Source organism: Haliotis rubra, unplaced genomic scaffold (assembly GCF_003918875.1).
Source record: "Haliotis rubra isolate DU_JTF1 unplaced genomic scaffold, ASM391887v1 Scf733, whole genome shotgun sequence".
Classification (NCBI taxonomy): Eukaryota; Metazoa; Mollusca; class Gastropoda; order Lepetellida; family Haliotidae; genus Haliotis; species Haliotis rubra.
This window is the reverse complement of record NW_025767450.1, coordinates 439803-457130: the sequence shown is the minus strand read 5'-3', so window position 1 is coordinate 457130 and position 17328 is coordinate 439803. Positions and strand designations below refer to the sequence as shown.

Below are 17328 nucleotides of genomic sequence, written 5' to 3'. Positions count from 1 at the left end.
AACAGAAGACAGGGTTTCTGTCAATTTACAACGTGTGAAAATTATACTGTTTACATTTTATTTGAGCTGATAAAGTTACATTATTGATCTAGGGTTAAAAAGTAGTTGTTTGCTGAAAATGAGCTATAACGTACATTTGGTAACTTGACACGAAACATTTTCCGGTCCAAACGTAAGAAAGTGGTGTCACCAGAAGATCAAAGCTGCAAATATCGTAAGTTATCCTTACATATTGCGACAATTACTATTCAAAATGGGCGATCGAAGTTACATGACGATCGAACTTGTGTGACTTGACGATACTTAGAGACGCATTTAGGATGGTGTTGAAGTTCGCCTTCCTGTTATATTGTACGGAATTATCTACTGATATGTCTGAATCTGTTTTCTCTTGAGTAGTCACTTAATGTAGTGAGAGGACGTTTGAACGAGCCCGTCCCAAAATTACACTTTTGATTTGGCCAACATACAGTGGTGACATTACACCCGGAATTCGCCATTTTGTCTGTCCACCGCCATTTTGTCTGTCCACCGCCATTTTGTCTGTCCACCGCCATTTTGTCTGTCCACCACCATTTTGTCTGTCCACCGCCATTTTGTCTGTCCACCGCCATTTTGTCTGTCCACCGCCATTTTGTCAGTCAGGGAGGTGTTATCAAGTGTATGATGAACTCAGTTGCACATGTACAAGTGCAGTCAAAATAGTTTTAAAAACTTTGTGATAATCTAGTTGTAATACTGTCCTCCGACGACTTATCATTGATGTATAGTGTTCTCTCGTCACCCTTCTCCATTACGTGCTGTTGATGTGTACTTTGGAACTGTATTGTGATTAGTTGTTGCACTCAGATAGAACCCGCAGTATTGTAATTTACACCTTTACGAGTGCACGATTCGGATGATTAGTTCCCGCGTTTAAAAGACATTACATATACATATTATGTCTTGTATATTTATGACTTATAACCTTATCCAACGTCAAACCTAATTAATTTCAGTGTTATGATATGAAGGAAAAACTCACTACATTACTGGTCTATTTAGAAAACATCAGGCATGCATTAGACACGCTAATAAAGAAATACCCGACACGGTGAGTCAGAGTTTGTCCTACCAATGATGTTTATGTACGCTAGGGTAGACTTGTCTTTAGAGCGTTCGCTCATCCTGGTTTGGGGTTGATTATAAGGGTACAATGATGAAGCTCAACTCTGGTGTCCTTCGACGTGATATTGCTTAAAGCGGCGAACTCTTCTCTCAATCACTAACTGGTCCACTTGAATTTACCTCTCCAGGTTGCTTCAAGTTATGTGTTCAACATAGAACATGTATATGCCACGCATACTTAATATCATTCTGTTTATGTTATCGACTCAGCTGTGTCAGCTATAAGTATTACATCAACAACATGTAATCTTTAACTTATAGCCATCATCAAAGGGGCGGTTATGTGCGGTGACGCTTTGTTGATGACCAGCCAATAAAGAATAGGACTGAGGCCACTGCCTTGTTGAACACCGACAATAAGTTTCCAAGAAGTTCACTTGATACGGCAGCTTAATGTGACGTCACTCATGTTCAGATCATGTTCATATTTAGTCATATGTGATATAGTCAAATGAACATTCTTTTGTATCATTCTTTTTTAGTAATTAAACACCTGAGCACAGAATGCTTTTCTCTAAGGGCATTTGATACTAGTCCTATGTAATGTTAGAAAAGATATTGTAATTTTCCTACAATGAACTGCGCATGTGCACCGACATGCGTATTTAGTTTTCCGTGGACATGAGTTGGATGGCTGTCATGGTTGTCCAACGAAATCCACATTCCGAATTTCCACTCCTGAAGCAACATCCCAGATTATGTAAGCACTACTTTTATAACTGGTCCTGTCATGTATCTTTATTTATCTTTATGGACATTCAAACTAATAGATTATTGTTCAGATTTTGAATCTTGTTATATTTGTAACTGTGTGTAAGCAATGACGAGTCCACTGGACATGTTTTTCTTAATGATAAGTGAATTTATTATAGTGTCGGCTGTACAAGTAGAAATCGCGTTCTTAAAGAAGTATTTTCCTCCTTAGTTGAAACGTTTCATGTTTGTTTACAACGTAGTATTCAACGGTGATCTAATCATATAATGGACGCCATTTGCAATCCACATGACATTAAACAACAATGAGCAAAGTGTTCCAGTATAGAAAACTCGCAATACAAATGTTACAATACAATAGAAGCAACTATTAAGTACATTGATGTTCTGAAAGATACATATTGTGTTCCTGTAGAACACTGCTCTCTCGTATGTATTCCAGTGAACTGTAAATGAACTGTTTTACTTGGAAAAATGAAAAAGAAAGTAGGAAACCGGTTTTATAATCTAGGTCAATACATGAACAACAACGGGCGAGGCGTTACATGCAGCTGACAGAAGGCTGTGGTTATCTCACTGGAATGTTTGCCTGACTTATCAAGTGTACACGAAAATGAACCTATTTTTCTTGCTCTTTTTTAATATGAAAATTATTTACTTGGTACTTTTAAAGACGAAAACAGTAAAATTATAAAATTAACTATATATTTTTTGCAGGAAAACGATTTTTATTTTACACATTTACCAAGTGTTCCATTTCAATAGTAAAAACACCATGGCTTATGTCCCTTGGAAATGACGTAATTGGTGCCACATTTATAAACAAATGACGTCATCAGGTTGTATGGAACCGCTTCACGTAGTGCAAGCACAAGTGTTTGATTCCAGCGTCTCAGATGCGCATACTATTGAATTGAACATGGTGCACTGTTCGGTTCCTCGCTGTATGAACCACAATGCAAACAAACATGAAACCAAAGTAAGAAGACAAGAATGGATAAAATTCTGTAAAAAGAAGGATAGCGACTGTAATGGCCCGACTTGTGAATCGCGGGTGTGTGTCGCGCACTTCGATACTTGCTGTCGTGTGTCGCGATCGACGACTCTCAGTCAGTCAGCTGATCGGAAACAACTACGCCCCGATGCGGTTCCATCCTTGTATGGTAATGAGGTCAAGGGACAGCACTCTCATCAAGCGCCCGACTGGTCAGTTTTTGTAAACAAACGACGTAAAGTCGAGGGAACTCTGGTAAGTAAGTGAATACCAAAATAATGTAAACATGCTACCCTAGTTTATAAGACTGTAGTTTATATATATAAAATAAAGAAGTATTTATTCATAGTTTCGGTAGCTAATTACGTGTGCGTCTCGTTCACTTCCTGGTTTCAATGACATCGATCCTCGTTGATCAGCTGATCGTTGAGCTAAAGTATTGTGCTTGGTTTTGTGATTTTGAATCGGAACCATTTGTGGAATTTGGGGGGGGGGGGGGGTGGTGAATAACGTCATCGAATGCTTTTCTTTTGAAATTTGTAGCCGTTCTCATTCACGACTGGGGGTAGTGTTTACCAATACCAGTTCCTCTCGATGCCGGAGGGCAGTCAGTGTGTGGAGGAAAACGAAGCTGTCAACATCCAATCACGTACATCTCTACTACTGAGACAGTTGACGTGGGAACAGACACAAACCAACTCATTTCGGTAAGAGCATTAATAAAGATATAAAATAAAGAACAAAGTACCTGTATGTTATTTCGCATGTTAATTAATACAATATTTAAATCTGACTTTCCTTATAGACCATGCTTTAAAAAATACAGAAAAGTTAGGGTAATAAAACAACACTTACTGACAATTTTTAATTAATGTAAATTATATTGCATATTCTTTTACAATTTTTGAATGTTTGTATTGTATATTCCAAATGTGTAGTGTCGGAGTAAGTCCTGTCAGTGTGTGACACCCTCCTTGATGTCGACTGGTACCCAGAAGAGCATGAACACATCTTGGTGCACAATTGCTGTCCAGTGTACACCAGATACATGCGACTGTGCTACACAATATGAGGTAACAATAACATGTTTACAATAACTATCCTTTCAAAATCTACATCCAGTGACTATTGTTCTGTATTGAAACATGTACGTTATGTTATGTTTTAGTGATATTGTAACAGAATTGATTTTGATGTAAATATCTGGTAGTAACTGAGCGTTAGTGTATGCACTTACAGCCCTAATACTATTTAGGCAAACTGGTCACATTGTTACACAGGCACCAGGTGATGCTGACAGCAAGAACAATATGCCTGACACAACTGATGATGGAAATGACACTGATGAAGATTACAATCCACATTCAAGTCAGATCAAGTTCGAGGAATTTCAATCCCCGCCAGAGTATGTATTAAATGTGCCAATTCCCAATTCATGATATACCTGCCATATAACGTGTAATAATTGTGATCGCACTGATGTAACATGTACAATCTTCTATGTGATTTTGACAGTTGTTAATTCACATTTCAGGTCCCTGAACAACCATATGGAAGAAACAAAGTTCCTGGTGTTTGAATCCAATTTGCTGTCACTTTTCATGTTTTGCAAATTCTGCTCTTATTCATGCAGAGCCAAAATTTATCATATCTGTGGTAGTCTGGTGACAGTGCAGGTACAGTGCCTCAGACACCAAGATCATGCATACTTCTGGAATAGTCAGCCAATACATAAACAATTGCCACTTGGCAATTTAGCCATAGCTTGTGCTGTTTTCTTTAGTAGTCTTTGCCCAGCAAAGGCTCTAAGGAGCTATTCAACTATGAACATGTACAATATAAGCATGTCAACATTTCATAAACTCCAGAGAAGCTACATAGTCCGAGCTATTTCAAGGGTGTGGTCAAAACACCAACCTCAGCTATTAGCTGAAAGGAAAGAGAAATCTGTACGTCTGGCATGGGATGCAAGGTGTTGTTCACCTGGACATACAGGTATGTCCACACTAGTTTGGCTTCAATAACTTATTTGGCTTATAAATTTCATGTGTAACTGGGAATAGTAAGAAGAATTGGCTGAAAACCATTATGAAATAGAAATGTTTCACTGTATTTGATATATTTAACATGAGCATGTCTTGGAAGAAAAGTTGTGTCAATTGTACATAGTATGTATGTGTTTATGTATTACAGCTAAGTATGGAAGCTATACATTGATCGATGTGGACACACATCAAGTTTTGGACATCCAGTTGGTGCAGGTAAGAATACAATCCTGTCATAACATAAAATGACATGCACAGCATAAGAGTGACCATGCTCAGTTGTGTACAGTAATACTTTCTGATATCAAATACTTGAAAATGACTTAATTTACATTGCTCTGTTTCAGTCAAATGAAGTGGCCAATTCGAATGCCATGGAACTTGAAGGATTGAAAAGGGGCCTTGCACATCTTGAGAATGCCAGAGTAAATGTTTCAGACATAATAACAGACCGACACATTCAAGTAAAAGCCTATATAAAGAGGGAGAAAGGTGGCATTAAACATTGGTTTGATGGATGGCATGTTGCTAAAGGTGAATAGTTTTTAAGACCCATCATATCGTGATTAGACTTAATATTTAGTGTCATTGACACAGTTATGGCATGAAAATGCTTTTCAGAAAGTGGAATATAACTTAAATATTATTCGACAAATATATTAAATCACCTTAACCTTAACAAACACACTCCGAGGTAAGAAAGAAAAGCCGTCTGCACGTGTGTTTCTGAGCGAGGCCAATATATCTTTTACACCACGCCAAGAAAGAAAAGCAGGCTGCACGTGTGTTTCTGAGCGAGGCCAATATATCTTTTACACCACGCTACGACAGAAACGCAGGCTGCACGTGTGTTTCTGAGCAGGGCCAATATATCTCTTACACCACGCTACGAACGAAAAGCAGGCTGTACGTGGGTTTCTGAGCGGGCCAGTATATATCTTTCCTCACGCTACGAAAGAAATGCAGATTGTACGTGGATTTCTGAGCGGGGCCCATATATCTCTTCAACACGCTACGAACGAAAGGCAGGCTTCACGTGTGTTTCTGAGCGTGGCCAATATATTTCTTACACCACGCTACGAACGAAAAGCAGGCTGCACGTGTGCTTCTGAGCAGGGCCAATATATCTCTTACACCACACTACGAAAGACAAGCAGGCGGTACGTGGATTTCTGAGCGGGCCAGTATCTTTTACGCTACGCTACGCTACGAAGCTTGTTGTCTACGTCTCCGTGATAGTGAGGCGACTAACAGGATAGGGTGATCAGTCTCGTTGGCTTGGTTAAAACATGTCATCATATCCCAACTGCATAGGTCGATGATCATGATGTCAATCACTATAATTATGATTTGGACCTGACTCGGCTATTTTAGACTTTCGTAATACAGCTGACACGCTCCAGAGTACGCCGTTTAACAAAAACACCCCAGAACACAAAATTCCACGAATCGTTTAATCCTATTACAGTTTCCAAGAGCCTTGAAGCAGATGTACTTCACATATCCAGCAAATAGATAGTGAGTGAGTGAGTTAAGATTTTATGTCACACTGGCAATATTTCAGCCAGATCGTGACTAAATCAAGTTATAGATTTATACAAAATATAAGTAAATTATAAACACCTGTCAACGAAGGACAGTAAAATACGTAGAGTATCACAGATATAAATTTTACAACTAGTAATTAAATCTAAAACATTTAAACTATAGATGACAATACAATATAGAAACAGGCTATAGACTGGCGACAACTGACGGTAGGTAGCCATATCAGGTACCATGGGGACATTACAGCAGTAAATAGATAAGTATTTTAGGGTGGCCAAATGATTTCGGGTTAAGGATATTTTCTTGTATTTTATTGTTTTGTATTGTGAGTCTATATATTGTTAGTCCCGTTGTCTTTAAATATATTCAGGTAGCCCATAAATACATATTGCTAATCAGAAATTAAAGATCACCACAAATGAAAGGGCATGTGTTGCTATTCCCACCAGTCAGAATACCAGATTAACTACATGCATATCATGTGAGAAAACAGGCTGTTCTTTAACTTCTTTTTAGCACCAGTAGTATATCAAACCAACGGAATTTCTTTCCTTAACAATTTACATGTTATTTAAAAATTGATTTAACTCAACCAGCGTCTCCTCTATGGATTAGCTATGAAAGTTATATTTGTACACGAAGGTTTCTACTTAAGTAGCTCGTCTTCTGTCTCATACTTTTGACGTGAAGTTGTGTGGCGTCAGTCATGCATGAAAAAATATTAAAAAATAATGAAGGCTTTTATCAACATTGAGTTGTATTTAGCTTCCCTAATGCTTTGATACAATGTTGAGGTTTGTGTTATCTGCTGCCCCGTGAAGGGGCAATATAAATATCCACTTACGAGTGCGTTCACTGTTTAATTATACAGCTCTTAATGACGAATGTCTGTATTTCTGTGTACGTTAAATGCGGAGTGAGTGTACTAGGGTCAGCACCTGTTCAGTGATGAGGACTTCAGTTATAACACTATGTTTGAGCCTAGTGTTGGAGGAATGTATTCGACGTGTATAACGTCAGTGAGTGCAATGGACTTTATCGCATCGCGTTCATGTCTATTGTATGTTTATGATAGCGTACTAGTTTTGAATTAAGAGCTGTGATAATCTAGTATTTTTACTGCCCTTCGGTGACAGGTTTTTACGTTCTAAATTTCTTGATTTTAATATTGACATACATTTAATTGTTCTCGCCACGACATGTCTGCAATATATATTGCCGATGTGCCGCTACATATTAACTCACTCACTCATGTCTATTGCACTTAAACAGCGAACGTAAACCAGTTTCATAGTGCTAGGCCAGTGAGGTACCATGCCGCGGTTTCACGTGGGTACCCCACTCAAGCACGGTATACTGACCCAGTCAGCCCTTGTTTCAGCCCCTTTTGTCAGACGTTCCTTCCGTCCACTGAACCGCGAGGTGGTTAACCTTTGTGAGACTAATGAACATGGTTATAACACTGTGATATCTGACTCAAACACAGAATACTGAGCCAGTCAGCCCCTGTTCAATCAGAATTTTTGTACCAGCTCTGCTGACCTAACCCATTTCGGTGAAACTTTCAGGGATGAAATATCTCCAAAACTAGAAGAGTTAAACTGACCAAATTTTCACCCAATGTAGACATCATCATCCTTTATGGATTCAACGCATAAAATTTGTCGGTCAGCAGATTTCCGCAATTTTGGAAAAACTGATTTTTTTGCAGATTTTCAGGTTTTGAAGGTGCCTGTGTTTCAAAAAAATCTCTTCTCCACAACGGCAAATAGTACAATCGTGTTTGATACGCACTTGGAAAGCCCACACTCCGGATTACAAAACTTGCGCAATGAATATCGATATCTTGAATGGTTTTGGAGTTATCGCCCTTGGAAGTTGGTGGATTTTTGTAAGACGCATTTTCATAGGGTTAATAAAAGGTCACAACTCTGCGAAAACACAATGGATTCGATTTTTGCTTCAGATTGTTATTATGTAATAATGAATAATTACCTCACAATTTCGACACAAACACAAACATTACGATTTTTTATATTTCCGCGCGTTTTGACGGTGCCTGTGTTCATGAACGTCTCCTCCTGATCGGCAAATAGTACAATCGTGTTTGATATAGCGTTGTAAAGCCCACACTCTGGTCTCCATAAATTGTTCAAGGCATGTCGATATATTGAATGGTTTTAGAGTTATCGCCTTTGGAATTTGATCAATTTTGTAAAAACGCATTTTCATAGGGTTCATATATATAATAATGATAATAATAGTGGGTATTTGTAACCGCGCCTATATCCGCGCATTCAATGCTCGCTCAAGGCGCTACAAAAGGAGTAAGTCTATGTACGATGTTGACACGAGATTACAAATAGTTGTAGTTAAAAGGGAAGAAAAGATCTAAGAGAAGGCTCTGGAGAAGTAATAGGTTTTAAGAAGGGACTTGAAAGAGTTCAGTGGCACATTTGATGTCAACTGGCAGTGAATTCCAAAGCAATGCTGCAGTGTAGGCAAAGGTCCTCTGACCATTGGAGACAAGTCTGACTTTAGGGACTGTAAGTAAGTGCTGATTTACAGATCTTTGACATCTTGCAGGGGTTTAAAGTGTAAGGAGTTCAGACAGATACTCTGGAGCCTGAAAGTGGAGACATTTGTACACAAGGCACAGGATCTTGAAGTTGATGCGGTATTTAACAGGGAGCCAATGCAGGAAAATGAGTGATGGACTGATGTGATCACGCTTAGATTTCAGACACACAATACGAGCAGCAGTATTTTGAATTGCTTGGAGTTTCTGTAATGTGGGCATCAAGTGAGACATTAGAGTCTATGTACACACCAAGGTCCTTGGCAACAGAGCAAGGTTGAATGACAGAGGATGCCACCTTGACACCAGAGACTGATACTACTGATACTACTGCTGTAGACAGGTTGAAATAGTCCCAAATGACGTCATCATCGAACACCTGGCTGACCTCATTTCACAGGGGTGTCAATGACCTTGTACTGAGCTGACCTTGGGATAAACAACTTTCCCAAACGTATTTTTAGACTCGAGTGGGCAATATAACGCACCCGAACAGTCCCCGTGTCATTCAGTCGCCAGAGAGAACGCACGCATGCTCTTAACTCTGTTGGTTCTGGTAGCCGTTTACCTCGAAGATAGAAAATGGAAGCCTCGCACCGTGATATCCGGAGGAAGAATCGCTCCGACCTCGTGTTAGCTATACAGCGTGTAAAAGAGGTGGTCGACAAACTGGTACAGTTTGAAGTCCTTACCATCTTCATGAAGGCAGAGATTATCGACAAACCAACAACCTCCTTTGACCGGGTCAGAGCTTTATTAGATACCCTTCCCCGACGAGGACCCCAAGCTTACACCCTCTTCTGTAAAGCTTTGGAGGAATGCGGAGAATACAAGCCATGACATTGCTGGGACTAGAGACAGACAAGACAGAGTATCCTCATGGTCATGATGAGCTAGGTGGGTACCTATGTATGGACAGTATCCCTCCCAAACCTCAAACACGGTTCCAAGAACGGCTGAATTCTTTTCAGTCTTGGCCTGTGCAGATGAAACAGAGTCCTAGTCAAATGGCCGGGCAGGATTTGTGTACTTAATCAGAGGAGACGGTTGCAAGTGTGTTCAATGTGGTGTTGTTCTCAAGAACCGGGATGTAGAGGATGATCCTTGGGTCAAACATAAAAAATGGTATCCAAACTGTCCATATTTGGCCCTGGTAGTAGTACCTCAGAAAGAGGTGGTCCGCTGGGGTAGTCAAGTAGATTGACATGGGTAAGAGTGTGATGTCCATTATGTCCATTGTACAGTACTGTGTGTATTTGCGACTATTTGAGAATAAATCCATATTGGTTGTCATTGGTTGATGTGATGTATAAAATTGAGATCCGTTGTTTTCTCGCAGAGCTATGACATTTGTATGTTGTAGACAGGTTGAAATAGTCCCAAATGACGTCTTCATCGAACACCTGGCTGACCTCATTTCAAAGCGGTGTCAATGACCTTGTACTGAGCTGGCGTCCAAAGAAAGAGTACAAGTAAAGGCAGCCACGGGGAGTGTATGGGGAAGTCTGAAGACCGTCATGTTTATTGCCCAGGAGGCAATCCTAGTATGTTTATTTGTTTTGAAGTCATATTTCTTTATCTTACCCTTATGTGAAATACTTTAATTACATTGGTCAATGACGCTTTAACTAGTTTTCGTTTCACTCTTCCCAGGAGGTTGACAACTGGAAAAAGTATTACCCGCTGCCACGGTAACCGCCAAACTGTCCGCCTAGAAGCTGTATCGCTAACAATCGTATGACGTCATAACACGACGCATGCAGTGTCCGGAGTTCTAAAACCGTTCGATTAGCTGTTTTTGAGTTCACTATGTTCAGATCTATTTTACCGAATTTCACTTCTTTATTTAAACTATTTTATACATTGAATCGTTTGCACACTCAGCTTAAACATAATTAGCCATTTTTATAGCAGTGTTAACCTTGTCAGAATATGTTTCACTGATTTAGAAAATCCAGTCGAGGGGCAGACGCCATTTTGTTTACATGTAGTCAGTAGCGATCTTTGAAATAAAATAAAATGATAGTTTGTACATTTAACATGGCGGTAAGACATATACGTTGTATGCTTCTCCCTGGGGTAATACGGTCTAATGTACGCCTAGGCGTACATCAGACGGTATTACCCTCGAGAGAAGCATACAACTTATATTATACAAAGATGCTTGTTGTGTAAATATGCGCAGTAGTGTTATGAGCAACTGCTTGCATCTTCCTGAACCGTTACACTAAAACCTTGTCAACATTTCATATACAGATAATGTGTTACAAATGTGTCATATTTTTTCGATTAATAAATATATTGTTTGGGTACAAGTCAGTGTATAGTTTGACATTTGCCTCTGTCGTCTCTGCTACACATTCGGTGAAATATTATGGGCGTGGTCATGTCTGAAGTGTTTATCCATAATTGTGTAGCGGACAATTTTTCGCAACGTATATGCACATCAGCCGTTCATCAACCCTATACACGCAGTTATACATCACAGGGAATATACATCGGGGTGGGGTTAGTTTATTGTTTAACCCTGCAATACATTCTCCGCAATACGTCGGACCAGACAATTCAGTGATTTATTAAGTGATTCACGCCGGCGGGGTTCGTTGACACGCCATCGATCAAATCACAAAGCCTTACCACCCGATCCAATTTCGTCCCTTCTCACAACCTGCATGGGTGCTGGGGACCTGTTCTAACCCGTAGTGCCCACGGGGGATACAGGGATGTAATGTGTCACTCAAAGGTATTTTACTGAACGTTTCAGTGAAGGCTGATGATTAGTGAGATTACCTGATCAAGATGAGTAGCGTTTCACATCGAGATGTGGTGCAATCGCGACATGTGCGATGGAAACATAAGCAATGTAAATCCTCAATTTCTGACTCGTGAAATAAGATCAAATGTAATCACAACCATAACTTGAATTGCACCGGGGAAGATGTCAGCTTAATCAGTTGAGAGGTCGGTTGCTGATGACTATGCTAACATGAAAGTTGTTTTCAATAACTTCTATATTTTATTTATAACCACGTTTCATACCCATTACACACTCACACACACGCGCACGTAAGCACGCTTGCATTCAGGCGATAGGCAGTATGTGTTCCTTGCATTTGCGGTGAAGTGGTCCTTGATAGCAGTGCGGCTGTGGGTAACTTCTCTCATTTCTCGCGTCACGGCTGTCACGTGACTGTCCACCTGTATTTGCCAAGTATGTCCAGTCCATTGTTGAATATCACGTCGGGATAACATGACTACCTTTATTGTCCACTTTGCCCTCTACTTGGACGCTGAGCTGGACAGAGAGGTCATCGTATTGAGTCTGAAAATATCTCAAAGGCCTGCATCACGGTTAATACAGATGGATTGGTTTTCATCTATAGCACTTACAGCAAATATTTAATTATGATGAAGAAGAAATTCACATTCAAAAACAGAAAAACTGAAAAAACGGGTATAAACACGAACAAATTTAACATATTTTGAAAGGGACTTGGGTAGCAGTAAACGTGATATTTGGGCTGGTATTTTATCTCAACATCTAACTATGCAGAACACATATGACACAATCGCGTTGTTCAAACATCACAGCGTAAACAGTGAAACAATACCTTGCTTGAGTGGCATTTTACAAGTTGACACGTACAATATACAACCCACTTAATGGATAACAACTTCACGAAATGAAGAAGCTGTTATCCATAAAGTGTGTTCTATATTATAATGAAACAATACCTTACCAGTATATACACGTTCAACACTGCCAATCACGCTGAATAATTCGCTTATCTAATCAATTTACCAATCTAATCAAATGTACCCGTCCACAGAATAAATCAGTTTATTTTGACGCCTTGAAAACAATGAAACAAATTGAAGTAAGACATGGATGGACAGCGCTTCAGGCATGACACTCAGTACGATCGTTATGAAACTGGCTCCTGGAGATACGTTAACCATGTTTGGGGCTAATCACATTGCCTCAAACGTCCCGAAAACGGAATATTAGTCATTGGACAGGTCAAGTGGACGATACAGGGCAGTTGTCGTCCAGTTGTCGTCCGACTCTCCTGGTGTGGACAGGGCAATGGCTAGTTGTGAACAGCGCCGTAACAGCGGTGTCTTCATGATCGATATCTACCGACACAAGTGGAACCTCTAGATCACTAACTTTGGAGAGTTACATCACTGGATTGATGAGGTAATCTGTCATTCGGTGATTGGACACTTACCGCGTTAGCAGTTGCATCTGGAGACGTCGAGTCGTGACAGAACGTTACATATTCGTGTTATGCATCTAGCAAGGACGTGATACATATTTAAAGGATTACATGGACTAGCCGGCGTCCAAGAAGGAGAGATGGTCAACAGTCACCACGAGGTGTATTAAGTGAGTGACTATGTTCCGTATCTTTGTCACATTGATTTAATGGATTAGAAGCTCTGTCAATTTAAAAGAAGGATTTTCAATCATGTTTGGAGCAGTTGCATCTGTGTTTGACGTGCATCTATCGTCATTGTCCCCACTTCTCTGCGTGTGTGTAATCATCTTACTGGTTTGTTTTACATTAAACCGGTCCCCAGCGGGAAGAGGGGACAATGCTCCCCCGGGGCCCTGGGGCTGGCCAGTGATCGGCAACCTTCCTCAGCTCGGCAAAAAGCCTCACGTGACATTAACGCAGCTCAGGAAGAAATACGGAGACGCTTGGCAGTCGACAGACAGTTGTCTTAAATGGACTTTTCACAATCAAACAGGCGCTCGTAAAACAAGCCGAGGAGTTTGCTGGTAGGCCCGACTTTTACTCCTTCAAGTTCATAGAAAACGGGAAGAGCATGGGTTTGGGTGACTACGGCCCGCGTTGGAAGATGCATCGACGTCTGGCGCAAAACGCTTTGGCTGGATGCATAAACAAGAAAACTAATCCTATCGAGGAATCTATCGTTTCCGAAGCGGAGGTGTTGGTTTCTAACCTCCTGGCATCAAACGGGGCTCCTACAAATCCGCACAACGAGATCTACTTATCGGTAGGAAACATCATATGTGCCTTGTGTTTTAGTACGATACAAACGTGATGATCCAGATTTCCTGCAGCTTATAAGAATGAAAGATGAGTTTATGGCGTCTGCAGGGGCCGGTAACCCCGTGGATATCATGCCGTGGGTCAGGTTCTTCACGTTCCGTTCATTCAACACCTTCGTGGGTATCCTGAACACAATGACCGCCTTCTGCGTCAAGAAACAGAAGGAGCACCTGGACACCTACGACCCCGCAGTTGCGAGGGACGTCACCGACCTTCTCATCCGGGCGGTTCAGGAGACACCAGATGAAGAGAAGGAAGCGGTGGGTGAGACGGATGAACACATCTTGACAACGGTTCAAGAACTCATCGGTGCCGGCTTTGACACAATAGCTAATACTCTGCAGTGGAGTGTTCTGTTCATGATGGCTTATCCTGATCACCAAGACAAAGTTTACGAAGAGATTAGCTCTCACGTTGCTCTGACCGGAACGCTAGATCTGGAGGACATGAACAATCTTCCATTCACGGAGGCTTGCCTTTTGGAGATAATGCGTCACTCTTGTAACTTCCCTTTCGCCTTGCCGCACAGCACAACAAAGGACACGTCACTGAAGAATTACCACATCCCCGATAAAACGCTGATCTTTGTTAACATGTGGTCAGTCAGCCATGACGAGGACCTGTTTCCTGATCCAGACAGGTTTGACCCCTACCGTTTCCTTGACGACACTGGACGCCGAATTGATAAGGCAAAAACTGAATTCTTCCTCCCGTTTGGAGTCGGCCGTCGACGATGTCCCGGGGAACAGTTGGCAAAGATGGAACTGTTTCTGTTCTTTGCTACCATGATGCTGAAATGTAAGTTCGAGAGCCCGTTAGGTGGCGCTCCTGTGATCGACAGCAAGTATGGCCTTACTCTCAAGCCCGTGGACTTCAAGGTAGTTGTTACCAAAGACAACCAAAGGACATCAAGTGAGTGGTGACTAAGAGGTACCCAAAGGACATCAAGTTAACAGGTTATCCAATGTGAAGCAAACTTCTACAATTGCCTGCTATTTGTGTAAGATATACTGCCAATATAGACACTGATGTCGAGAATACATGTCGATACACAGAAGTCGGATATTCCCCATATATGCCGAAGTCGTATATACCACCTATATGCCGAAGTCGGATATACCACCTATATGCCGAAGTCGGATATACCACCTATATGCCGAAGTCGGAGATGTATGCGCTTTCTTATCAGTTCGGATTTAACTAGTTTTATGCATTGTGAAGTTAGATTTTGTTGTCCATTTGACTGCAGCAGAATCAGAGGTGAATAATAAACGTACCCTCATTAAACATCATGTTGTTGTAATGTTATTCTTTTTATTTACCTCAAATCAACGAGGAACAGCCGTGCCTAGAGTGAGTGAATAGGTTTTACCCCGCTTCAAGCAATATTCCAGCAATATCACGGAGGGGGACACCAGAAATGGGCTTCACACATTGTACCCATGTAGAGAATCGAAGTCGAGCCTTCGGCATGACGAGCGAACTTGGATACAACCCCCACCCCACCCCTATAACACCACACCACACACACACACACGCACGCACGCACGCATACACGCGCCTGGAGGCCTGTGTCTGAGTCATTCGTGACCAACTCGTGTTATCCCGGGACAAGCCGAAAAGCGACTCGTGCCGCAATGGAAGGATTTCATATTGGCGTTTGAACATCAGAACTACTTTAAACAAGAACGACAACCCAATTCTAACAGTGATAAGCATTACAGAAACACTCGAAAATTGATGCTTTTAAAAAAAATTGACTTGTTAAATAAATAATAACAATGATAATTTATTGTATACACGCTCTTTTGTAATTAATACCAGCTTTTCACTTTATATTCCCAAATACGGCTTGCGAATCACACATGTTTTTCTTCTTCCTGAATAGGCAATTAAAATAACATTTAGATGTGATCAGAGAAAATAAATCCACAAAAATTACTTTAGCATATATATCGAACAGGAGAATTTGTGGAGAGTCCTATCATGAATTAGTGTACGCGGTGTCAACCAATTGTTTGAGCTTGCATGCAATCTTGCTGCCATACCCCAGGTGGAATTTATGATGAATACGCTGACAAAATATGAAGAACCAAAGAAGCTAAAATATGCCCAATGACGTGAAATGTAAGCACGGTGATTAGCTCGTTATTTGTATAAAATATACTGAGTCAAAAAAGAAACTTCACAAAATGTAATTTGAAATATAATGAATAATATTTCACTGATGATACATCTATGTCTCCGAAATGGGATCCCTATCTGTCGACTCTAGAAAAACGGTAGCAAAACCCACTCAAACCCATCCATTCGTCGTGCAAATGACGTTAGTGCCAAATCAGATTTTGCACGTGCAGTCGATCACGTGATCTTCGCATCGAAGTTTTCTTCATATGCACGTGTTTGCATTGGCCTCAAGAATTGAAAAAACACTTTTAAACCACAGTTCTAACGGTACTTGAAATGCCACGATTGTCAAATGTGCAAGCGGGAAGATCAGTTATTGACGTCGCAAGAGCAATGGGATGCAGCCGTCGTACTGTGTATGACTTGTGAGGTCGTCTACAACAAACTGGCACCACTTCTGATCGCCCAAGGTCGGGTCGTCCACGTGTGACGTCACGAGCAGAAGACCGTCAAATCGTCCTACGTCACCTTCGTGACAGATTTCTGCCGGCTACACGAACCAGGGCTGAGATGTTTAGAGGTCGACTGTCCTCACAGACCATTCGAAATCGGTTGCGGGCTGCCAATCTCCATTCTCGACGTCCATATCGTGGGCCAATATTGACGCCGTTTCATCAACGTCAACGTCTGCTGTGGGCCCAACGTCACCTCCGATGGACCCAGAGAGACTGGAATCGAGTCGTCTTTAGCGATGAATCCAGGTTTACCCTCAGATTCGCGGACGGCAGGCATAGAGTCTGGAGACGACGTCATGAACGGTATGCCCAATGTTGTGTACAGGAAGTCGACAGATTCGGGGGCGGAAGTTGCATGGTGTGGGGTGCTTTCTATGGGAACAACCGTTCACGACTTCTGGTCATCCGTGGAAACCTCACAGCTGCTGCTTACCGCGACCAGGTGCTCACCCCTGAACTCGTTCCTTTCATGGCGGCTCATGGCCCAGGTCTACAGTTCCAGCATGATAATGCTCGGCCGCATACCGCGATGTTGACACGAATTTCCTTCAAAACGCTG

The 17328-nt window shown here is 41.3% G+C and overlaps 1 protein-coding gene and 2 long non-coding RNA genes across 4 annotated transcripts; all 3 read left to right on the top strand.

Annotated features, from left to right (window-relative positions):
• Positions 1-3079: 3079 nt before the first annotated feature.
• Positions 3080-4266, top strand: LOC124259714. Its single transcript, XR_006893897.1, has 4 exons — positions 3080-3130; positions 3419-3582; positions 3814-3948; positions 4156-4266. It is a non-coding gene; the product is annotated as an uncharacterized LOC124259714 (long non-coding RNA).
• A 617-nt stretch (positions 4267-4883) lies between these two features.
• LOC124259715 lies at positions 4884-10965 on the top strand. Of its 2 annotated transcripts, none has more exons than XR_006893898.1 (3): positions 4884-5136; positions 5268-5454; positions 10700-10965. It is a non-coding gene; the product is annotated as an uncharacterized LOC124259715 (long non-coding RNA). The 2 variants fall into 2 exon arrangements; XR_006893899.1 differs by lacking the exon at positions 10700-10965 and adding an exon at positions 9386-10532.
• Positions 10966-13518: 2553 nt separating this feature from the next.
• On the top strand, positions 13519-15050 carry LOC124259701 (cytochrome P450 1A1-like). Its single transcript, XM_046693891.1, is given in 3 exon segments — positions 13519-13748; positions 13750-14103; positions 14105-15050. Coding segments are annotated over 3 exon segments (1530 nt in total).
• The last annotated feature ends 2278 nt before the right edge of the window (positions 15051-17328 follow it).